Consider the following 24,697-nt stretch of genomic DNA (forward strand, 5'->3'; position numbering starts at 1 on the left):
GCCAACAGGGACTGTCTGTATTTGTCCGCTAGCTGCCACTGCTTTACATGTATAGGCACAGGCCTCCCCTGCTCTCACTGCTGGGCCAAGCTGGTGCACCAGGTAGGAGGGTTGCTTTCTTTTGCATGCACAATCCCACATGCCCCCCGCCCTGCACTCACTGTCTGCCCACCTGGGTTGCTCGGCTTGGTGTGGACCCCCCTGCAATTGCTTAGATAACTCAGTGTGAGGCATTCCCACAGGGTGGGAGGCAACTCCAAGAGCGCAAGTGTTCCTGTGGATGGCTGCCTTCTCCCCCTTCCCCTCTCGGGGTTGCACACTGGCACTGTGCAAGGCCCTGCACCCTATATCGCTGCCACTCTGGAGGAAGAGGATATCCCCTTACCTTCTTCCACTGCCTCCTGGGGTGTCCAGCACCCCCAACTTCAGATATATGGTTGTGTGGATCTCTCAGACATCTATTGTGTTGTGTGAATGTCCTCTGTTGGTTTATGAATGTCCTTTTCATTGTATCTTAGGGAGGAGAGACTAATGGAGCAGCTCACTCTGCTGTGATGCTGATGCCACTCCTATGTGTAGGTATATGGGAAGTGATCTCAATAAAGACCAGAAGGGGTAGGGAAAAGTGAGAGGACTGGAAAGGGAAGGCAGCCAATGAAGGATGTGTTATCAAACAAATTACCACTGTAATAAACTTGATTTTAATCTTGCTGGGGAGCTCTAGCATCAGTAAGAATGTGCACTTCAGAATAATCTCACCAGAGTGGTGAGGGAGCTGTGCTGTTAATACACTGACTCTGTTCAGTCACTGTTTGATAGCTACTTCCAGGAAGTTCTAGTTCTGACATACTTTGGTCCTCCTGTACAAGTTTAAATGTCGGAGGCAGCCTTCCAGTGTCTGGAAGTCAGACCTGAGAGTGTGACAATCACAAAGCAGAGAAGAAATGGGTGGAGTGCTGACAGCATCTACTAGAAGTGTCAAAATTTATTTGACCCAAGGTGTCTAACACATATCACTTATAATACTGTGTGAGAAACAATCTCCTTCCTTAATGGATTAAAAACTACTTCTCTTCCCTAATATTAAATTGTTTTCATCAATTTCCACTACAATTATATCTTTAACAAACATAATGGTGTACATCTTGTAAATTTTTTGACAATAATGTTACGTTTATAACCAAAATGCCGTTTATTTCACTATTTCTTAAAGAAGACTGGACGATTTATCCAGAATGACATGTAATTCATTGAGAAATAAAACACACCTTCTCTAGACAGCTCAGAATATTTATAGTTGTTAACACAAAAACAAGTATTTGGTTACAAATTCTTAATTTGTGGATTGCTTTGGGTTTGATGAAAATATCCACTTTCTCCAAAGTTTGGTCTCTGGGCCTCATAATGCTTACCCCAAGAAGCAACTGCTGTGATTTAGGTCTTGAGGGCAGCTTCCATTGCTTGAGCTTTCTCTGCAATATTCTTCTGAAAGGGCATCAGGAAGTCATCAAAATCTACCTCGTAAGTGAACCTCTCCCGCCGAAGCTCCCTCTTCCTGATCAACTCTGCCGTTGTGGCTTCAGGACTCCAGATCTTAAATAAGCAACCACATCCAGAGCAGGTATGAGTATGACAGCCGATAAACATGCCATATTCAGACAATTTTCAATATGTTTAATTTAAAACTATCAAATATACTTCTCAATCTATTTTAACTTATTTTTTCCTCTTACATGACATCAGTGATTACACGGACATCATTATTTCTGATGGTGACTATTTGGACAACTAAAATACTCTTCAGTTATCTCTCTGATGATCCTTGGACCTAAAAATGAACAGCTGCTGTTCATTTTTAGGATGTCAAAACAAGGAAACAATGGAATTAGTAGATCATTTGGGTTTACTACCTTTATGTCTTATGGGGAAGTCAAAATTATTTTCATTGTAGAAGCAGAGGGAGCTGGTGGTTTCTTATTCGGTATGGTTTGATGGGCATTGGCAAGACCACTCTTACTCCCCAAAGATATCTCGACTCTTTAACTGTAGATGTTTTAGGAAGCTACTGAGTAAATTCAGTCTTGATTAGCATGAAACTCCCAAGTGAGATGGTGGTAGTGAGTACCAAGAGAAAGGGTTGGCTCTGAGAAGTACCAAGAAAAAGTATCTGCAGAATTTGGTGACTAAATGACTATAGGGAATGGCATTGACCAAAGAAGACTTCAATCTTTTAAGGAAAATTAAAATGTCAATATAGAAATAGTAAGACAGGGAATCAGATATTGGGAGTTAAAACAAGTTGGACTCACTGAGATGGAAGTAGCAGGACCTGACAAAAAGATACCTTCAAATTGTAACTATGAAAGATAACCTTTGGACATTTGTTTGGGTGCTCTGCAAAAAGTATTTGAAAAGTGACACTATGAGTTTATGTCATGTTATGAAGATCTTTCCAAAGTACTTACCCTCCGTGGAATAAATGTGATATCTACTTTCTTGGTATAACCACTAGTAATCAACGAATTGAGATAAACCACATTATCCTTATGCATTTTCTTTTGCTCCGATATGGTTGGTATAGTATACAGTGAAGAAAGTGGTTCCTTGAAACAAGACCAAAAAGATCTATCAATTGGAAATACCTATATGCACTTTCTAAAAGTGTTTATTGTTCTACAGCTTACTCTGAAGCCGAAAAAAAAAAAAACTAAAAATGCTACTATACGAATTATAATTTGAAATGAAATAGATTATTTTATCAAATTTGGGTGGGGAGAGAATTAGTTTGCCTTATTTAACTCTAGGTAAATAGTATCAGTGACAGATCACATAAGTTTTCAAGATATCCATACTTGACCTGTGGCCATTCATTAATCAGAAGGATGTATTCCTACTGAAATGATAATGGTGCATGTAGTAGGAGCTTTAGTTGATTCATCCTCCTTCACTTCTGGCCATCCTCACTCTCATCCTCCATGTTTGTTACTCTCTACTGTATGCCTACAATCTATTTACCCTACCCACTTCCTACCACCTACATTTCTTCAACCTTTTCTAATTTGATAACCTTAAAGCTTTTCCTTCTTGAATTTTGTCCCCTGTCCTGTGTCTGCCAAGAATTTCCAGGGATCCTTCTGCTTCCTTAAAAGAAGCTTCCATGCTAGAAGTGTACTTAGGGCCTCCCTGCTAATGACAAAGTCTTGATGTCTCAGAAATTCCCACGCGCAACAGCCTCAACCTTCTGCTGGTAGCTTAGAGGCACTCAAACCACTCCAGATTACCAGGAACAGTCAACTTGGTGCCTGTAAAACCTTCATTTTGCAGGGTATCCAAGTTACAAATAGCACCATATCCCGGGTTCAATAGGAATCATTAAAATTCCTTGGGAGAGGAGTGGTGGTAAAGTGGGTAATGAAAGATTATAAGATCAAAATGAAGGAAAATCACGCCTTCATTCCTCAGAAGGGTTACCCTCCTTCGTTGTTTGGGCCATCTCATCAAATCTGTATAATTCAGGACCAAATATAAACATATCCAATACCAGGTGTTTTTTCAACATTCTAATTGTATTTGGCTGAACCAACTTGGTTTTTGTGTGGATTCTGTTTGCAATGAGCACTTTTTAGACTTTCCAGTAATAGGAATTTTCTTGCTAGATATTACTTTAAAAGTATTGCATAATGGTGCTAAAAATATGGATTGCATATTATTTTGCCTATGTTGTATAGCAATACGTAAATAGTGCCATAGCCCCAGACCCCAGCAAGTTTTTAAGGAGCTCCAGTTACTAATGGGTAGGAATTGCTGTTCATACCTCTTCTTTCTTAATTTCAGGGCCTTCAGTCTTGGATTTAGGAGATGGCTTGCCTTTTAGTTTTTGATTTTCTGCTGGTTTTGGAAAGTTATCCATCTTTTCTTTAATCAAACCAATTATTCTATAGTCAGCGTATGCCTTTGCAACATCCATGGCAGTATGCCCTGTTTAAAAGATAAATTCAGAGTTACAATAAACAGATTAATAATAGACCAGGTAGAAAAATTTCAGTACATCAGCCCTAAGAATGTGGTAGCAAGGGTGATTACTAAAGCAATGGTGTGTGTAAAGTCATAGAGCTAGATGAGGTATTCTCTAAGGTGGATAGCTCAAAAATCTCATAATTTAAAGTGCCATCTACCAGCAAAACAATTTTTTCTTGTTAATTTTTTTGAGCATGTATCTTAAGGAGTTGATAGGAAATATTGGTAGATTACACTTTGAATAGCTAATTGCTGGCTCTCTTCCCACCTTGCACACATTTCCTTTTGTGTGACAATTTTACATTATCCTCCCCCTTCCATGGGGTAAGGAGGTATATTCAAAAAGGTCTGGGGAAGCTGGTGGTCACTAGCGCTCTATGCTGATGGCTGAGTATAAATGACACCTCAGGCAGGCTTAATACAATACTACCTGTGACTCAAAGGCAGCCTGAAGCAGCCAGAGGTATTAATGCTCTCTGATCAAAAGGAAGCAATGGGTCCCACTATAAGAAAATGACATCTCCCAATAAGGAGCTCAAATGTTTATTCAAATGATTATTCTTCACGTGTGATATTTATGACATAAAGTAGGCCTCCCATTTACTTCCTAGAGAGAGCCTCCATTCAGGAAGTACTTTGTCCAGCTTTAGAGGATCCAAAGTCTACAGAGGGTTTAAACCATGCCAATTATTAGGAACAGATAGTAAAAACAGTGTGATAACTCAAACTTGATCTGCATAGTGGTTTAAGGCCGCAAACTAATAAAATAACTACAGAAGTTAAGAGTAAGTGTTTAGGGGCCTGCCCCATGGCTGAGTGGTCAAGTTCACGCGGTCTGCTTCAGCGGCCCAGGGTTTCACCAGTTTGGATCCCGGGTACGGACCTAGCACAGCTCCTCAAACCATGCTGAGGCAGCATCCCACACAGCACAACCAGAAGGACCTACAACTAGAATATACAACCATGTACTGGAGGGCTTGGGGGAGAAGAAAAAAAAAGAGGCAGATTGGCAATAGACGTTAGCTCAGGGCCAATCTTTAAAAAAAAGAAAAAAATAGTAAGTGTTTAGACATTTTTATAGCAATTTGATAGAAGAATTTCTGTCATTTGAATCTAATGATAAAAAAATTTGGGGCTTGTATTTTATGGCTTTTTCCACTACATTTTTCCAGTAAATAATTTTTGTATTGTATTTTATAAAAGTATCAGTCCACGACAGATTGCAAACATAAAGAAGTAGTCCTTTAACACCAAAGATTTGAGAAGCATTGAGTATAAGACAAACTTCCATAACATTTAATTCAGGCTTGTATTTGCAGCAGTGACTCAGGGGAAAATGTGGTCCCTCAAGAATAAAACCAGAAGCGGTTTGGAATCTGACATAAATCTCCTCTTCTAACCCTAACCATTGATAATATGAACACGTACCTCTTCTATTTTCCAGCTGGAATTTAGCACCAATATCAAGTAAGTATTTTACAGTATCCAGTCTACAGCTCTCGATGGCTCTAGTCAAAGGAGTTGAGTTGTTGATGGAAGGTGCATCTACTACTGCTCCAGCTTTAACAAGAAGCTCAACAATATCTTGTTGGCCTGCATGGCACGCAAAATGAAGTGGAGTCCACAGAAAATTATCTGTTGCATTAACGTTAGCCCTATAAAAGAAGATAGAGGTAAAGCTAAAAATACGAGTTGTTCCAAGCACTGGAGGGTAAAATGCTAAGTAAGATTTCATACAGTCTTATCAAGATGTTCAACTGTAAACCAAGGAAGCTGCGAGTAAAGTTAAACTTTATGCCATAATTTTTGTTGATACGTGTTCTGCGTTATCGGACAGTCTTAACTTCCTTTGTGTATATACACATTTTGTTTAGTTTTAAAGGGCACTTAGAGCCTCGGGGTTGCAATTTTTGCAAAGGTTAAAATCAAGGAAAATTATAGAACTGGATCCAATGAAGACAAAAGCTGTCAGAAAATATAAACGTTATATTATTCCATTTTCTGTCTACTTTCTCTGCGTGTGATGAATTTTAAAATGCACCTCCATTATTAAAATTCTAAGCATTATAAAGGTATTGTTTAAAATTTTAGTCCTTTTTAGCAATTCACTGTGCAAAAGTTCAAATTCTCATTAGTTGCTTTATACTCCCTCTCAATAATATACAAATTTGAGTCCCTCTTTGACATTAAACATAGCAATAATAATAATGATAATACCTTTTATCAAGTATGCATTACTGTGCTTCTAAGTGTTTTACATATTTTAACTCATTTAATCTTCAACAAATTCTGTGAACTGAGTCCCCATTAGAGCCCCGTTATAAAAAGGAGAACACTGAGGCACAGAAAGGTTAAGAAACATCCCCCAGATTATTCAGCAAGGGTAGAAGAAGGAATTACCCTGAGTAATTGCTTTAGATTAAAAAATTAAATGAAAATGTCATGCTCTGATATTTTAAAGATATTTACAAATGATCCAAGGAAAAGACCACTCCCTCTGGAGGAAGGAATGAAACACATCCTTAGTCATTATGGCCACTATCCCACTTGTTTAAACTTGTTGGGATCCCCACACACAAAAAAAGAGGCAGCTCAAAAAGCAACTCCATGTAAAATGAGTGAGTTCTAGAGATCTGCTATGATTACAGTTAACAATACTGTACACTTAAAATGTGGTAAGAGAGTAGATCTTATGTTATCTGTTCTTGCTACAATAAGAAAATATTTAAATTTAAAATAAAATAAAAAGTGACTCCACACCATCGAGGTAAAGCTGTGAGATCAAGTTAAATTGTCTCTGGAGGCCAGTGATACCCCATCAGAAGGCCTCTTCTACCCCTAGAGTCAAAACTCCTTTGCCTTCCCTTTGTGCATTATTGTTACAGGCAAACTATCTTTGTGTACACACTCCTATGCACCCGTTAGCCTGGTCTCCATATAAGAGCTATCTGTATTCTAGATTTAGGACTGAAGCGCTTTCTTATGCTACTAAGATCCTGGAGTTGACTGTATCTTAACCTTCCTTTTACTTCCTGGAAATGAGAAGAGGCATCAAAATTTAAACCTCACTCGACCAAAAAACATACCCTTTTTCAAGAAGAAACTTGACCGCATCGATGTTTCCGCTGGCACAGGCAGTCATCAGTGGTGTTTTGTAATAATTATCCTTCATATCCACAGGTATTCCTGATTCAAATGCCTTTTTCAGAGAAGCCAGGTCTCCTGCCTTGGTGATAAAATTAATGTTTGAATATACCTTCCCTGGATCGTCTATGTACCAAGCAGAGTCGTCCTGAATGGGATGTTCTGGCGGACGGTCTTGATTAAACCGATTGCAATCAGTTACATTCTTGTAGGTTTCAATCATGTAAAACGGTGGCCCACCGTCACTCCGGCGTGGAAAGACATGATCAGGGATGACGCAGATTGGGAGAGGTAAAACAAACTTGCCTTTCTTCATCTTTTTGCCCATCCCTTTTCTCTTTTTCTTAGGCCCATAGGATCCCAAGACATAAGCCTTGCTTAAGAATCTGGTTCCTTTAAAGAACTCATTAATGTTAACCCCTCCTCCCCGAACTTTTTCATGAAGTTGAGCTATGACAGCCAGCTGTTCGGAGGTCACAAATTCTTGCCTCTCCTCCAGCGCGGTCACAAAGTCATCCTTGCTGACTGTCCCATCGCCCCTGTCCACAAACGAAAAGGTTTCCCGAAGGAAAGTTTCATGTTCTGTTGACCAGTCGTGAAGTCTAAGTGCCCAGAGTGGATTAGGGTTTTTAGCTCCTGGCCGAGCCAGTTTGTTGGCGATTCGCTCCACCCTCCGTATTTCTTTGCTGGCTGCTTTGAAGCCGCCTTCCTTAGCCAGGTTCTTAGGCGTTTTATGATCTAAATTCTTCCATTTCAAGTCACATCCTAAAACACGAAGCATCATTATTATGAATGGTGCCGAAGCATCTGCATGGCTCTACAAATGACATTCATGCAACTTTGTTCTTAATTTACAGGGATTAGTCAAGTTTGTTCCCAAACTATTCATAGAGATGAGCATATTTAGCTATTATAATTACAAAATTAAGCTGCAATTTTTTCTTTCTGTGAGGTTCACTTTGGTGAATTCTGAGGGAGACATGTTTTCAATTTACATTTTCTCTTCCCAGAGGATTAGACAGTAATCGCTGTAGATACTGGAAACAAATATTATATTGGGATACTTGCTAAGGAGACTTCATGCCAAGCAGGAAAAGAGTAAGAGTGACGTTTGAATTTGGAAAGAAGCTGAATTCAGACAGCTTACATAGGACCTTAGGAACTCAGAATGCTGAACACCACCTGTTTCTTTTTGAAGATTATGATTGTAAATCTGTGTACAATCTTAAACTAGATTTTATCCGTATTCTCTATGAAATCAATGCAATTTATATTGATCTGCTGTTTGGTGGTAAGGTCATGTGAACAAGCTAATAGAGGAAAAAGTAATTTATTCATCAAATCTGAAAAGATTCTAGTATTCTATTTGCACAAGTTAAGCATTAAAACTCATTTTCCTTCTTGGTCCCTTACATAAAATGATGAGACCAACATTACATGTAAGCATTCTTCAAATAAATAAACTTTTCTGAATGCATCAGGAAGTCCACTTAGTGCTATGGGGAAGGCTGTATTGTCTATAATGTGTCTTGAGACATTAAAAATCTATTATGTGTATATATAAATCAGACAATGAAGAAGCTCTTTCTAGTGTTTTGCATCTAGAAGAAGGCTGTTCCGTTGCTTTCCAACATTATGTAATCAAAAAAGATTGGTACCCAATTAGCGTCTCTAGGAACCAACACGGATAGGCAGCTGCATGCAAAAAGAAAACGTGCCCTCCAACACCTTCTAGTTTTATTCCTTGTCAAAAAGAAAATTAATCACCAATGCTTTTTGAGATTAATATTTCCTTTGGTATTGTCAAAAATTAAAATTTTATCTAAGGCTGGTAAGTTTACTAGTGATAAAAAAAACCTCAAAAACAATATTGGGACAATAAAGATTCTAAAATTTCTATATTGGACAGTTTTAAGAACAGTGACTTAAATACTGTATGATCTCACTCATAAATAGAAGATAAAAACAACAAACAAACAAACACATAGAGACAGAGATTGGATTGGTGGTTGCCAGAGGGGCAGGGGGAAGGGAGGAGAGCCAAAGGGGTAACTAGGCACATGTGTGTGGTGATGTATGGTAATTAGTCTTTGGGTGGTGAATATGATGTAATCTACACAGAAATCGAAATATAATGATGTACATCTGAAATTTATATAATGTTATGAAGCAATGTTACCTCAATAAAAAAATAAAAAGAACAGTGACTTACTGGGAAGGGGACATTGAGACTGAACTCAATAGTCTAATTCCACAGCGCAGTAATTCCATAGTAACTCCACGCATGTTGTTTTTACTGAGCTTTTTTGCTTATTCAGGGTGTCTGGGGTTTTATCGACAATTTCCTGAGCCACTCCTTCTATATTCATGCCAGCAGAAGGATCAGAGTTTAAAGCTGCTAATTTATCTTGCCCTCTTCCATTTTCCTCCTAGTTAGAAACCTTTATGTAGATAAAAGACTCCAACATTCTAGCTTAAAGATCTGAAGGCATTTTTCCTCCCCTTTTGACTTGGGACTTTTTGTCTCCTCTTTTACAATTAGTAAATAAAGACCCATTTATTCCCTCTGTGACTGATGTTTCTCTGTGGTTGAGATACTCCACTTTCAGCTGGCTGGTGCTGTAGAACTCCAGCAGCCAGAGGCCCATGAGAAGGAGGACTCTCCGTGGGGCACCTCAGGAGAACTACGCCAAACCCCCTCCTCTGCCCCTGGATGTGGCACTCTACACTGCTCACAGGGACTCGTAAATAGCTCCAGCGACAGGACTAGGAGCAAAAGGGGCATAATGAGAAAAGTCTTTACATTGAAGTATAGAAGAGACGAAACCCAGGGAGTTTACTTAGAAATGAGCATCTCATTCCTAATGGTTTCTTGCTGCTCTGATTGCCTTAAATCTAAGATTCTAAGTGTGGAGCTGTGACTGATAACTGCTATGGAAGTGAGTCATCCACCTAGGATCTGGTGAAGTGGTTGCACTTCCAAACACATGACAGAACTCAGAACATTTTCAGACATTTGTTTTAGAAACACAGTCTATTCTTAGGATTCTGACAGGAAGATGAATCTTTTCTGCACCATTGGGTAAGGCCTTCGGCATGGCCCACACTGGCCCTTTGCTTCTCAAACTGCTTTCTATGAGTTTCTCCCAGGAGTACATACATGATAGAGTATATGTTTAGTGATGTTTGTCCCAATAACAAAGCATTCAACATGTTAAAGTTGAAGAAGCTGTCTCAATCTGGGCAGATCTTTAGTTTTTAGAAATGCACAATGTTAAAAAAGTAATGTCAGATAAACTGATAGTCATAGATTTGAAAACAAGACTGATGAGACAGTTTATGAGGACAAAAATTGCATTTGACATATTTTCCTTCCTTGTTAAAAGTGTTTAATATTTTAGGGTGATGGGGAAGGAGTATGAGCTCTGTATAAGTTCATAAAAAGTAAAAGTGGATCAGTTATTACACTATTAGTTATGCAGGCACGTTACTTAGAATATTAGTGGTTACAGTATAGGCTCTCTAGGTTCTAGTAGCTTCTAAAATTCTGTGCCTGTGTAGAGGACAGAAAAACAAAAACACTTTCTCTGTTCTATTACAGTCATTGGACTTAAGTTTTTGCCTATTTCTCATAAACTGGAAAAAAAAAAAAAACCCCACCACCGTAAAGTTCAGTAGGATGCAGTTCCATCTATGAGTTAAAAACTTTTAATGTACATTCAATTAGCATGTAATTAACACCAAACTGATCCATATCTTTAAGCTTAATTACTTAATATTATCATTTTAAGGAATACATTAAGCTATACATAACCTAGTTTATATTTCTAAATTAATAAAGTTACCTAAAAGCTATAGGAAAATCTAAAATAATAAGTATTACTTATATTTCAAATTTTCCATTAAAAATTTCATTTTATTTCATGTTTATCCTCAAAATATTTTCCCCATAATTTCAAATTATCCAGAAAAGTTATCGTTGCACTTGACACAATAGAATAGTTTAAAAAATAAAATAATTAAGAATCCAGACTAAAAGACATGGTTTCCAGCATTTGTCCTTTTTTAGATTGATGTTCACATTTTTAAAAGAAGGAGTTTAATAACTATGAGCATTTTAATAATTGCCTGACTCATGAAAAATAATCTGTAGATTCTTAACAATAACCTAAAATTATTTGGGAAAATGGGTTTTCATCACTTTTAAGATCAGATTTATGATTTAACAGAAGGTAAAGTAAGAAAAAATTTCAATTTTCCTTCTACATATTTGAGTGAGGTTGGGCTATTGAAACAGATAAGCAACCGACAAGTAACGGGCCCAAATTCTTCACTCATCTACAACACAGGTAAATCAGAAACACTTTCAGCATAAAATTGCTAAACAATTTTACCTCGTTGAGCTATATATTTACAGCAATCTGCAAAACCACCCATGGCAGCATAATGAAGTGGTGTGTTCCCATTCATTGCAATCAGCCCCACGTCTCCATTGTAGGCAAAAAGAAGCTTCAGTATCTGCAAAATAAATAGTGGATATGTAGAGGAATAGGAATGTGCATGTACTGAATGAAGACCCGCACCTAGACCTGTGCTCTCCAATACATTACATGTTAGTGACACGTGGCTATTTAAAATTAAATTCAAATGAATTAAATAGAAAATGAATTTTAAAAAATTCAGTTTGTGGGCCAGCCCCAGTGGCCCAGTGGTTAAGTTTAGCACAATCCGCTTTGGCGGCCCAGGTTCGGTTCCCAGGTGTGGACCTACACCACTTGTCTGTCAGTGGCCATGCTGTGGCAGTGGCTCACATACCAAAAACAAAAGGAGGAAGGTTAGCAGGAGATGTTAGCTCAGGGTGAATCTTCCTCAGGAAAAAAAAAATCCAGTTCCTTAGTTTCACTAGCCATATTTAAAATACTTAAAAGCCACATGTGGCTACTGTTTTGTACTGTATTGTACAGCACAGATATAGGACGTTTCCATCATTGCCAAAATTTCTATCAAACACATTGATCTAGAGTATAGAAAACTCAATACTCAGCTGGGCACTACCATTTTGGTAAATGTAGGCAATCTGAGAAGGCATCTGACTATGGCAAACGTTATCCAGGGAGCAAATTCTTTACCAAATGTGACTTCTATTGTGATCTATGCTTTTATTGCAGGGAAGAGACTTAATGACAAACATAAGGATAACTATGTTAAAACTCAGAGAAAACTGAGTAAACAAATGTTAGATATAATGCAGAATTTTTAAAAATTGGATAGCAGTGGCCCAGTGGTTAAGTTCAGCATGCTCTGCTTTGGCAGTCTGGGTTTGGTTCCCCGGCATGGACCTACACAACTCGTCTGTCAGTGGCCATGCTGTGGCAGCCGCTCACATACAAAAAGAGGCAGATTGGCAACAGATGAGTGAATCTTCCTCAGCAAATAAAAATAGGATAGCTTTGCTTCCTGTTTTGTTTCTAAATGTCACTATACCTATGAGATATCCTTTGCCATGTCCAGATAATCAGAATACTTAGAGTTTAAAATTAAGATGAGTCATTAGATGCACACAGACATTAGGGAGATAAGAGTATGTTGATATTGTTCTCTTGTTCTCCCCACAATTAGATTAGACCATATTTTGAAGATTCAAGCATGCAATGGAGGCATAAAATAGAGTAATCTCCGTTGGCAAAACTTTTAAATTGTTGTAGTTAAGAATACAGAAAAACATTATTAGTAATATTAAATGAATAAATTAGCAAGCAGACTAAACTGAATAAAGAGCCAGAATATGTTTTTAAAAAATAATATTTTGTATAAAGTATAATTTTAGAATTATTAAGGGAAATCAAGATGGTAACTGAGAAAAAATTCTCCCTTAGTGTAACCTACATGCTATTTTAAAATTTGGAGGCAAAGGAGAGAACATTTTTAGCAACAAATTTTAAAGCAAAGAGCAGGTTATTACATCAAAAAAGCCTCCTTTGGCAGCAAAATGCGCAGCGTGATGTCTGTCGTTGTCAAATGCATTCACTTCACCTCCTCTTTCCAATATCCCTCGGACTAGCTCCACCACTCCCTCTCTCGACGCTTCCATTAAAGCCGTGCGACCTGTGGACTGGATGGGAAACAGATGAGATGCTGTTGTACCGGCCGCATTAAATAACATATTCAGTGTAAATATGGTGTAAACCCACTTGGCCTTATATTCGCACTACATGTTTAGCTCTCTACATTTTTAAAGGTTTTGTATAACAAATAAGAAAAATGAAGCCAGTACAATGGGTCAGTCTTCAAAATGTAAAATTCTAAAATTACAGTCCGGGTCACCCCAGATGTCCCTGTGAAAAAGTCATGCTACAAAATGCATCTCTTGCAAAGAAAGTAGGACAAAAAGGGAGAAAAGAGGTTAAAGTATATACTAAAATTAGGTTACAGGTGTTTTGTAATGAGAAGAAAATCTACTTTTATTGTCTGGAAATGACAATTAAAAGAAAACTCAGTAAAATTAGCCAAATGAGGAGAGGGAGAAAAATAGATAAGGGAAACAGCAGAACTACATATTTTCTCTCCAAGAAGATAAATTTTTATTAGGCATCAGTGATACCTTTTTTTATTTCCTACAATGATCTTTTAATATTATACATAATAAATACCAATTTTCCAAACATAATTAGGAAATAGACTGTAGAGTCATGGCAATATAAAGATAATGAAAGTATATCATCCTAAAGCATTCTGAGTAGAAATGAACAGTTTATATGCTAACAGGACAATTTCACTATATTTAAATGCAAAAATTACACTAATAAGACTCTATAATTGAAAAAAGGAATGTTTACAATCACAGGAATAGTCATACCGAGTTGATAGCATTTGGATTGGCTCCTCTTTCCAAAAGTGTCAGGCACACTTCTTTAACATCATGTGCTTCTTCACAGGCTCTGAGGAATATTGGCTTTCCTTCATAGGTGGAATTATTGACGTCTGCACCATGTTCCAGGGCAATCAATGCACAGCGATAATGCCGCTTAGTAGGTAAAATGCAGTAAAACAAAATACCTGCAGAAAAATAGAATCCCCAAAAGGTACTTATTTAATAGTCTCTACATATTTGAATCAAATAAAAGGGAAAAAAATAATTTTAAAGCCCATAAATTAGCCAGTTGAAGGTGGTGGGCATCTCTGCCTTGGTTGTCCCTCTGAAACCAGCTGAAACACCAAGACAAGGAAACAACAACAAAAGTTTAACTTCTGATAAAGTAGAAAACAGTCACAAACAAATGTGATAGGACCCAGTTTGGGGAAGAATATGAGCGCTGATGTGTGAGTCCCTGTGGACCCTGGGTATTTGCAGTCTTGCAGTCTACACCCCAAGTGTTCCTTCTTGGAATGTTCAGGGCAGAGTGTGCTAAAGGGCTCCTGGTGGGTCCCTGGGCCCCCTCTGAAACTGCAGAGTGGTAAAGGAGCTGGTACTGAATGATGAAGTGGGCAGACGGGCCATGTTTATAAGAAGCAGGCTGTCAGTATAGTAGCAGTGAGAAGAAAAACTGTATGGCAGTGGCTCTACATTTTAGCAAATCATTTTGCTCCACCAAAGAGAGGGAAATGCTAAATCCCCACACCCAGCACCTACGACATACAGACTCTCAATATAATCCATGTCAAAAATGTACTACAGATCAGGGGTATCATTATAATCCTGGGGCAGAGTGTTGGTAAGAAAGTCAGGTAAGCAACAGTCATACTCCAAACTGACTTTGTAATGACCTCACTCTACAAAGAGGCTTCATTCAAAGAGGAACAATAACCAATGAGAAACCAGCATGTGACCTATGAGAAAAAGATACTGAAAGGAAGGAAAGGAACCTGATAATGAAAGCTGGGAAAAAAGTATATACTAGAAACGCTGTACCATGTGAAAATTATTGACTGACTCACTTCCATGATAGCAAAGAAATGAAATAAAACTTTTTCTAAAACAAAAGTGCAAAGATAGACCAAGACCTAAAAGAAGGACATTTAGAAGAGAAACAGAATGAAAAGATGAAATCTAGCCAGCAGAACTTAGGGAAGAAATGGTAGAGAAAAATAAAACCACTGAAGAAATGAAAGTCAAATTGGAAGCTGGAAAAGGGAGAGCAGACATTGCTGAAACCATGGTCAGGAACATGCAGAAAAACTTGAAAGAACTAAGAAAAACGTAATTGAGAGGATGCAAGAGTTTAAACTGTCTAGAGAGGCAAAGAATATTTAACATGTATGTAATTGGTATTCAATAATAAAAGACCAAATGGAACAGAAAAAATATGAAAGAGATAAGAGAAGAAAACTTTCTTGAAGTAAAAACTCAAACCTGAAGATTGAAAGAGCATGCTGGGTCTCAGGAAAAATTGATTAAGATCAATCAACAAGACCTCGCTAGGTAAAGAAAGTGTCCCGTAAGCATCCAGGTAAAAATTCAAGTCATCTATAAAAAGGAACAGTCACGTTGGCCTTGAGACTTTGCCATAGCAACAATCAATGCTAGAAAATAACTAAAGGACCTCTATGATGTCACATGGGAAAGAAAATAGGGAATTTTTATACTTATCAAACTGTTGTTCATATATAAAAGCAGCAGACATGCAAGTTTAAGGATGCAAAACATCAGAAGATACACGCCCAATGGAGTGAGCTAAACTACTCAATGACAAAAACCAGTCTACTAGGAGATCAATAGAGAACATGAGACTAAAAGACCAGTGATAGATGCTGACTCCCTTCCACTGGCGAACCAAAGCTAAATCACCTTAGGAATTCTAGAAACAGAAAAGAATATTGTTCATAATCATGCAGAAATGATAGTGTAATTTAACAAAAACTTGGAGGGAAAGAGAGAGAGTATAAGCATTTGATTTTGTCATCTTTTACCATGGGAGTTTGAGATATTATTGAAAGAAAATAAAGAGATTAAGGGACAGATGTTTATTATTTAAAGGTATAAAAGGAATCACTGAAAGAACTAAGATGATTATAATTCATTAAAATTGGGTGCTGGAAGGGAGAAAAAAGAGGTGAGAGGTAGAGTTATAGTACTAATCTCATCTCTCATAGTAAAATATCAATAAATACTGCGCAAGGTGCTAATTCAATATGTATTTGTAAAACTATCAAGTTAACCATTAAAAGAACTAAAAACAACTCTCATCACAAGAAAAAAAATTCTGTAACTATGTATGGTGACAGATGTTAACTAGACTTATTGTGGTGACCACTTCACAGTATATACAAATATTGAATCATTATGCTGTACACTGGAAACTAATATAACATTGCATGTAAATTACACCTAAATAAATAATAAAAATAAATAAACTATTATTCCAACAATGACAACAAAAGAGCTAAGAACAGACCGTTAATTTTAGAAAATACAACTAGAAGGAAAATAAATGCAGGGCAAAATAAAACAAACAACATATGGACCATATAGGAAAACATTTTTACACATTTTTAAAATATATTTTTTATGTATTTATATATTTTATAAACATTATATATTATATAAATATATATTTATATAATATATTATATTATAAAATTTATATATTTATAAATATTGTATATTTATATATTTATATATGATTATATATTTTATATATATAGTCAAAATCGAAATATATTTCCTATAAACAAATGAATCTAAAATAGGGTTACTCGGAACAGTTAAAAATAGAAAGATAGTCAAGGACATGGTTGAAAATAGAAAAGACAGAGCAAGTCATAGGAGGTAAAAGTGGACCAAAGCAACAGCAAACAACAACACAATCCAGAAAACAATACCAGGTGAGGTCAATCCACTACAAAGGCCCTAAGGCACTCACTTATCAAATGGGTATTTTAGATGTGTACAACTCATGCAGTTAAACTCACAAAGTCTGTCCAGGCCGACTATTTAAGCCATAAAGAACATGAATCAACAGTCCAAAACTAAAGCGAAACGAAAGAGAAAAAAAAATTGTGTCATATATAATAGAACTGGCCCACTGCATTTAGGACTAGGTGTGCGTTCCTACAAATGGTAGAACAGTGGAGCAGGTATTGTAAGGAGCTCTTCTAGCTTAACCCTTAAAGAGAGTAGTTCCAGGCACCGTAATTAATTCCCTAGGACAACGTACAAGAAGGAGTTTATTGGCTTACAGCTTTACCTTCTCCACATTCTGCAAAATAGTTCAAAGACAAAGGGCCGTTTAGGCCTAGAGTGTGTCTCATATCCTTCTAAAGATCCAGCAAGTATTTTAACCGCTTAAATGTTTGCTTGTCCTTTAGAAACAATGCGCAGTGAGCCAAACATCACTGGAAAATAGGATGTTAATGACAGAAAGATTACTGTAGAACAATCAAAGCAGGTTGGCAAACGGCACCTGAACTGAGGGATGTGCAAGGTGAGCCAGGTTCAACGATGTGGGGAAGACGAGGCGCTCTGTGCAACGGGCGTACCATGGGCTACACAGCATCAAGGCTGTGGGGGGCAGTACTAACAAGTTACGTGTGAAACAAGATTTTCTATCTGTTTCAAGTTTTGTTTTACATTTTTACTTCTTCTTGTGTGATTTGTCAGATTGTTTTCTCATACATCCATCTTCCAGAACCTTGAAAGATCTAATATTAATTTGAATGAGGACAGATATTAACTATATGGCTGTTACATTTGCTACAAATATTCACTTGGCCTTGTTTCCAATTTTACCTTGATTGTTTAGTTTTAATTTTACAATTTTAGATCTTTATGCTATAAAATTTCTCAATTTGTTTTCTTTGTATTTATATGTCTGTTTCAAACTCAAGACAGTCAACTTTCCTCCATTATAGTGTTTTCCACAGTATATTCCATAAAACTCCAGGTATATAAGATGCTATAAGAAAAAACTATTTCTTGCTCAAATAAATATGGAAAATGTCACTGTCTTTGGTCCGTCTGACAAATGTGAAATAAACATGTCTAAATTTGTTACATCTAATGTTTCTCTAATGAATTTGACAGTATAACCAATTTGGCATGTAGCATTTATCAACATCCCAGTGATTCAGTGGTCCATGGAACACACTTTGGGAAATATTCTGTATTCTATAGAGCTTTGAGAGGCTTCTGTTTTGTTCAAGACTTAAGATTTTAAAACACATTTGATCCTGAATGCATCCGAAGTTTATTTGTTATGTGGTGCCACTAAGTAATTAAATAATTGTTCCTTTTCTTCATCCTCTCCTCCTGTTTTAAGCAAATCACTTATCAAATACCAAGTTCAGTGAGAGTTGCAAAAGCAAATTGCAGAAAACATTAATATTATAAAATGGGATTCATTTCTCCAATGTGGGGCTGGTGTTAATGGCTTTGTACTTGAAATGACTCTTTGAGACAACTGATTAACTCTACCAATTTATATTAAGCCTGGTGGTAATTTTCTCAGTGATTTTTATGAGGCTGTGTCAACTCCTGCTGGAACCTTGAGTTATTTGGGCAAGAAGCTCCCAGGCCTGGTCTTAAAATGAGATTAGAGAGAAGAACAGAGTAAGAAAGTACGGCCATTTCATCTGAATAGTCAGGGAAATGCCACGTCTCAAGTTTGAAGTCATATTCCTAAATACACTTAAAAATGACCCTAGAAAGTTGAAGTTTATGTCCAAATCCACCTAGTCTTTCAAGTTTCCAAATGCAATGCCTTTCTTTATTAGACTGTTCTTGAGAAGGGACAAAATCCTTTTTGAATCCTAAGTCTAGTATTACTCGAGGTTCTAAAATGTAGAAAAGAATAAGGAATGCTCTTCTTCATCTTGATTTTATATTTTATAATAAATGATTATGATTATGGTAATATCCATGTGTTTGATGCTGAAAATTCTCCACATTTGGAAAAAAAACAGATTAATCTAATTTTCTTTTTAAATGAGGAAGTTCTCAGAACTAGTTTCCCTAAGACATACTTGTACTGTTTTCAAATTATGGGGAGACAGTGTGCTTCGGTACAGGAGGAGAATCTAGTCTTTCACTTAAAACCATGAGTAATTCACTTCTGAAGTTGGAAAGCAAAAAAGTCCATTTTATTGATTTCTGGCTGAATTGTAGTGAATTGTGTCTCCTGGGTAGGATGTGGGGATTTTTACCTTTTCCTTCATTGTCAACTATAGTCATATCAGCCTTCGCCTTGGCTAGTATTTCCATGGACAACTCATGGCCCAGCTCTGCCGCCCTCATTGTCGGAGTACAGCCCATCCGGTCTTGCACATCAGGGTGAGCACCAAGGTCAAGGAGAAAGCTGACCATATCAATGTCATTGGAAACTGAGGCTAAGTGCAGAGCACTGTGTCCATTGACGGGTTCTGTGAAATTGATTAGTTCAGGGTACCCAAGCCTGGTCAGCTTCTCTATCTGCATCTTGTCTTTGTTCCGAACACACTGAAGAACTTTGTAGATCTGCAAGTTCTCAAGTCTCTTATCTGCTAAGGCCATACTTGACCAGCTTCTCGAAAACGCTTTTCTGGACCAAAACAAAAACTACAGCAGCGAAAGACAAAAACAAAAACTCAAAGTTAATTTTGTCATCTTCACTTTAATTAAATAACAACAATATTTTATGCCTTCCCTAAGAGGCTGTTTCTTAAGAAATATTATTACCATAAATTATTGCAACGGATTTCATGAAAATAGAAATTACATATAAACACAAAACTATTCAGCTAGCATCAAGTTAAAATATTTCAAAACAAATCTTCCATCATAATGAATACTAGCCTTACTATGCAGTTTTCTTGTTATCTCATTTAATTTTCCCCGCCCAACACAACCTTCCCATTTCCCTATGAAGAAGGTGAGGCTAAGTAAATTGCCAAGGTAAGGATTTATGCTCTCCGCTATATGGTTGTACCAGCATGTCCCCCACAATGTAGACACCATACAAGTTTTAGTAGTCAAAAAATGTTATAAGAGTATTTTGAGATGCTCATTATAAACAGGCATCTACTCTGCTTTGTGAGATACCAAAAATGAGATGCATGATTCCCGCATCACCTTATGTAGGAATGAGGTAGGTAAATGGTTGAGAGACAACTGTTAAGTTTTCATAAATAATCCCATTGTTAAATTGTGATGAGCATTCTACTATGTAATTTTATCTCCTTTTATTATTTATGAAAAACCAATCTTTGGAATTGAGTAGTAGGCCATGTTAGGTATGCTCAGCCTGCTAGACTTCATTTTATTCTGGGAAAAGAATCCAATTATCACATAGGGAATCCATTCCACGCAGTACCGTGGTACTATCCAAGGTCAAATCACTGCTACAGATGCTAACTTTCTCATTGCTTCCACAACAGCTCCCTATAATCCATTCTCTATTCAGTCCCCAGAAAAATCTTTTAAATACGTAGATCGGATAAGATTGGACAAACTTCCACCCCCAATATTTTGGATGGAACTGTCTCTTCTATCCCCTGTGATAGGAATGGGTCTGAATCCTAGGCTGAGCCTGTATGAGTGGACACTCCCTCCAGTACAGTGAATGTCTCAAGCATATGCTCAGAACACACATTAGCCAGTCAGCGTCCTACGGGACCCTTCTGCCAGAACTATTTGGAAAGACCACTCTTTCTGCCGAAGCTGTTAAGCAGTAGGTGCAAGGTTGTGGCTGCAGGCAGCCATCTTGGCTGTCACAGAGAGAGGGTGTGTTTGAGACTGAGGCTGACAGCAGAAGTGGCAATGGGGAATTAGTTGTGCCAGAATTCGCCTACACCCTAATGTGCAGGGTTGCACATTAAGAGTAAATATATCCTTTCCCCCAACCTTAACTTAGCATAAGCTAATTAGCTGAGTTTCTGTTATTCGCAATGAAAAGATTCCACATTACTACAAAATCTAAAACTGCACCATCTTTTCCCCACCACAAACCTGCTCCGTCACCTCTGTTCTCTGTGGCAGTAAGTTGACTGTTGACCACTCACTCCTTCTTTAGATGTATATATCTCTCTAGGCAACCATAACATCTCCACTGCCTCTTTGCCTCCTAGCTCACTGCCCACTGCTCAGGCTCCTGGGCTGGCTCCCCCTCTTCTGTCAAAAGCTAATTATTGCAGTGCCCATGGTTAGGCCCTCGGGACCCTTTCTCTATTCCCTCACACTCTCCTGGTGATCTCATCACATCTCAGGACCTTCATTTCAATTTGCAGTTTCTGATTGTTCACTCTTGAGTTTATACAGCCATCTCTGACTCTCCCCAGAGCTCCAAAGTTATATATCTACTTGTCAACTCTCCATTCCCCCTTGGACATCTAATAGGCATCTAAAATGTAACATGCTCAGAAAAGAACTCGTGATATCATCCTGACCTTCTCCAGTTCTCCCCATTTCCAATAATGGCATCACCATCCATCTACCTACTCAGATTAAAATACTAAGAGTTACTCTTCATTCTTTCTTTCTCTCACAGATCCCCTCCTCTTTAAGTCCATCAGCAAATCCCATCAACTGCCTCCCGTATAAACTGGAGGGACATCAACCAACATCAACTCCCAATGGTCCTATCCTAGGACAAAACATTGCTACCGCCTTTTAATTTGTCTCAGTGCTTTCACAACAGCCCCCTATAGTCCATTCTCTGAGCAGTAAATCTTTCAAAAAGGTAGATCAGATGAGATCAGGCTAGCTTTCACACACATCTCCAACATTTTAGTATAAATATTCTTAAACGTAAAAAAAGTTGAACACCCATATATCTACCACTGAGATCCTTGCTTTATCACATATCTACCCATTAACCCAATTTATTTTTTGATCCATTTCAAAGTAAACTGCAGACATCCTCCAGCATACATATCCTTAACTGGAGTTCAATAGATGTTTATAACTATAAACTAATAGCTTATATTTCTCTTTTTGGTCTTTTGAGTATATAATGAAATGTGCAAGTATTAAGTGTAACATTCCATGAGCTTTGACAAATGCACTTGTGTAATCCAAACCCCTATCAAGATAAAGAACATTACCTTCACCCAGGAAAGCTGCCTCCACACTATCTTTTAAAAGCATTGCAAGAACTTTCCATTGTGATCAGAATAAATCCAAATTCTTCATGATGGTCTCCTAGGGACCCCTCCCCTACCCCCGACCTCACCTCCCCATTATCCCTTGATTTAGTGATCTCCAGCTACACTGGCCTTCTTTCTGTTTATGGAATGAAAGCTCAACCCTGCCTTTGGAAGTTCACCCTTCTTGCTTCCTCTGCCTGGGATGCTCTTTGCTCAGAATTTCCATTAGTCAGTGCCTCTCACCATTCAAATTGCTGTCACCGTGTTACTACACCCCTTTGTTTTATTTTCTTCATAGCTCTTACTGTCTGAAAGCATTTTATATAATACATAGATAAATTCAATTTATGTATGTCTCCCCCACTAGAAATATAGTCTTCATGGAATAGAAGCTTCATATTACAAGGGCCATTATTTCTCCATCACCCAGAACCTGACTCATATGAGGTATTCGATAAATGCTTGTTCAATAAATGATGACTACAGGTTAAAGGAATTAAGGAGTGGAAGGAAAGAAAACACGCAGGTTTCTGGCTTGAGCAACTGGCTACCTGTATCTGAGATGGGGAGCTCAGGATGGGGTCTAGATTAGTCAGGGACTGTAGACAGTTCAGCTTTGGGCATGCTGAGTTAGAATCCACAAGGCAAGAAGGAGTGTGCACAATCCAGGAGAGAGCTCTGAGCCTTATCTACGGGGAGTTATGAGGTTTCCGGTGGTTGCGGGGCAGGCTGAGAGGGATGAAGGCAAGGAGGAGGGTGTTCTCCGTGGGAAGAGGGACCACCACGGTCACATGCGTGCTCTTGTCTCATCCTTTTCTCCCCACTCTTCTGCCTGCCGTTTATTCTTTGTGCTTCCTCCTTTGCTGCTGGGACATCAGCCATCACATGGCTGTGGCTTCCGTGTCCTGTTTGCGGTAGCCCCTCTCTTCCCTTCTAATCTGTTTATATCGTGTGGTGGACTAGGAAACCAGATAACGCCGCTTGTTAGAACCGTGTGTATAAATAGGCTCCCAATAAATCCTGAGCTGCCCCAGAAGCCATCCATGTGGCCTTTGCTGCTTGGCTTGGTGACATTTATTTTAGCTGCTATTTATGGCTTGTTTTATTATTATCAACCATATTCCAGTTAGGTGCAGTGTCATCATATTGCATATGTACGCACGTCATATATGGAATAGGATAAGACGCTTCCAAATTGCTCATTGATTGTACTGCCACATTGTTTGTGCGGACAGACTTCCTAACCAGAGACATCAATGTCATCTCTGACAGCACCCACACCTAGAGAATTAGCAGCATGTGGCACTTTCCAATGAAGCCACAGTGATGAAGTCAGCAGTCCATGGGCCAGTGCTATGTCTGGCATCCCTCACAGCTAAAGCCCCAAAATGCTAGGGAGGGATTTTTGCCCTGTGTAATGTCCTTCACGAGTGACCAAGAGCCTCACCCCACTGGAGGAAATAATACAAATTCTGCCCTCTAGTCCTGGGTTCCTCGCAAATTGTGTAAATTCCTCGCAAATCTCTGATCCTGAGGAGGGTGGCCACACAGACACACACCACACAGACACACATGTACTTTACTTCAGCATGGTCTTGGGGTACCTTGGCACACCCCATCTAACCATCTACATGGACAATCTCAAAAGTGGAGGACAGGATTTCTTGACTTGAGGTCCATGTTTGGAGTCTGAATCTGAAATTACAAGAAAATCTGTGTGGTGTGTGCGTGCAGGTGCATTTTTCTCCTGTGAGGAGAGATCCGTAGAGCTCATCAACTTCCCAAAGGAGGCTGTGAGACAAGGGTGCTTTGTTAGAAGAGGAACGCAGGAGACACGCTTGGAACAGCGGAAAGAGTGTAGGATTGGAGGCAGGGAAATCTGTTGTTGTTTGCCATCCTCCTTCCCCTGCATCATTATTTATACAAACTGGTTGGATAAACCTGCACATGTTACCCATCTAGTTTGTGCCTTGGTCTCTTCATTGTGAAATAGGAATAACAATAATACCCAGTTGGTGGGGCTGTGTGAAGAGGAAATGAGATAATCCTTGTAAGGTATTTAGCAGCCTCACTATGAATAAATCAGATGTCCGTGGGTTTCAACTCACCCTAAACCACGGTTTACATTTGGGGGCTTCTTTAGTGTCTCAGTTTTTTTTTCTTTTTTGTGAGGAAGATTGGCCCTAAGCTAACATCTGTTGCCAATCTTCCTCTTTTTGCTTGAGGGAAGATTGTCCCTGAGCTAATATCTGTGCCAATCTTTCTCTATTTTTTGTGTGACGCCTCCACAGCACGGCTTGAGGAGCGGCACTAGGTCCTGACCCGGGATCCGAACCTGCGAACCCGGGTCCAGGGAAGCAGAGGCCTGAACTTAACCACCACGCCACCCGCATGCCGCCTGTCTGATTCAGTTTTAAACCTCAGGAAAATCGGTAAGGTAGGGTGGGTGAGATGTCATTTCAAGGGAAAGAGCAAGCGGCAG

General features: G+C 38.4%; 1 protein-coding gene across 1 annotated transcript in view; it reads right to left on the reverse strand.

Moving 5' to 3' along the window:
* Positions 1-24,697, reverse strand: part of ANKEF1 (ankyrin repeat and EF-hand domain containing 1) — a 40,106-nt gene that overhangs the window by 15,089 nt on the left and 320 nt on the right. Inside the window, exons 2-10 of the mRNA XM_046679662.1 lie at positions 19,300-19,690; positions 14,018-14,217; positions 13,124-13,273; positions 11,556-11,679; positions 7,104-7,926; positions 5,446-5,672; positions 3,815-3,978; positions 2,466-2,603; positions 1,413-1,593 (exon numbers count right to left, since the gene is read on the reverse strand). Of these exons, the coding sequence (XP_046535618.1) occupies positions 1,435-1,593; positions 2,466-2,603; positions 3,815-3,978; positions 5,446-5,672; positions 7,104-7,926; positions 11,556-11,679; positions 13,124-13,273; positions 14,018-14,217; positions 19,300-19,645 (2,331 nt within the window). The 5' untranslated portion in view covers positions 19,646-19,690 and the 3' untranslated portion in view covers positions 1,413-1,434. The remainder of the gene's footprint in view (positions 1-1,412; positions 1,594-2,465; positions 2,604-3,814; positions 3,979-5,445; positions 5,673-7,103; positions 7,927-11,555; positions 11,680-13,123; positions 13,274-14,017; positions 14,218-19,299; positions 19,691-24,697) is intronic.

Source organism: Equus quagga, chromosome 12, assembly GCF_021613505.1.
Source record: "Equus quagga isolate Etosha38 chromosome 12, UCLA_HA_Equagga_1.0, whole genome shotgun sequence".
NCBI classification, from domain to species: domain Eukaryota; kingdom Metazoa; phylum Chordata; class Mammalia; order Perissodactyla; family Equidae; genus Equus; species Equus quagga.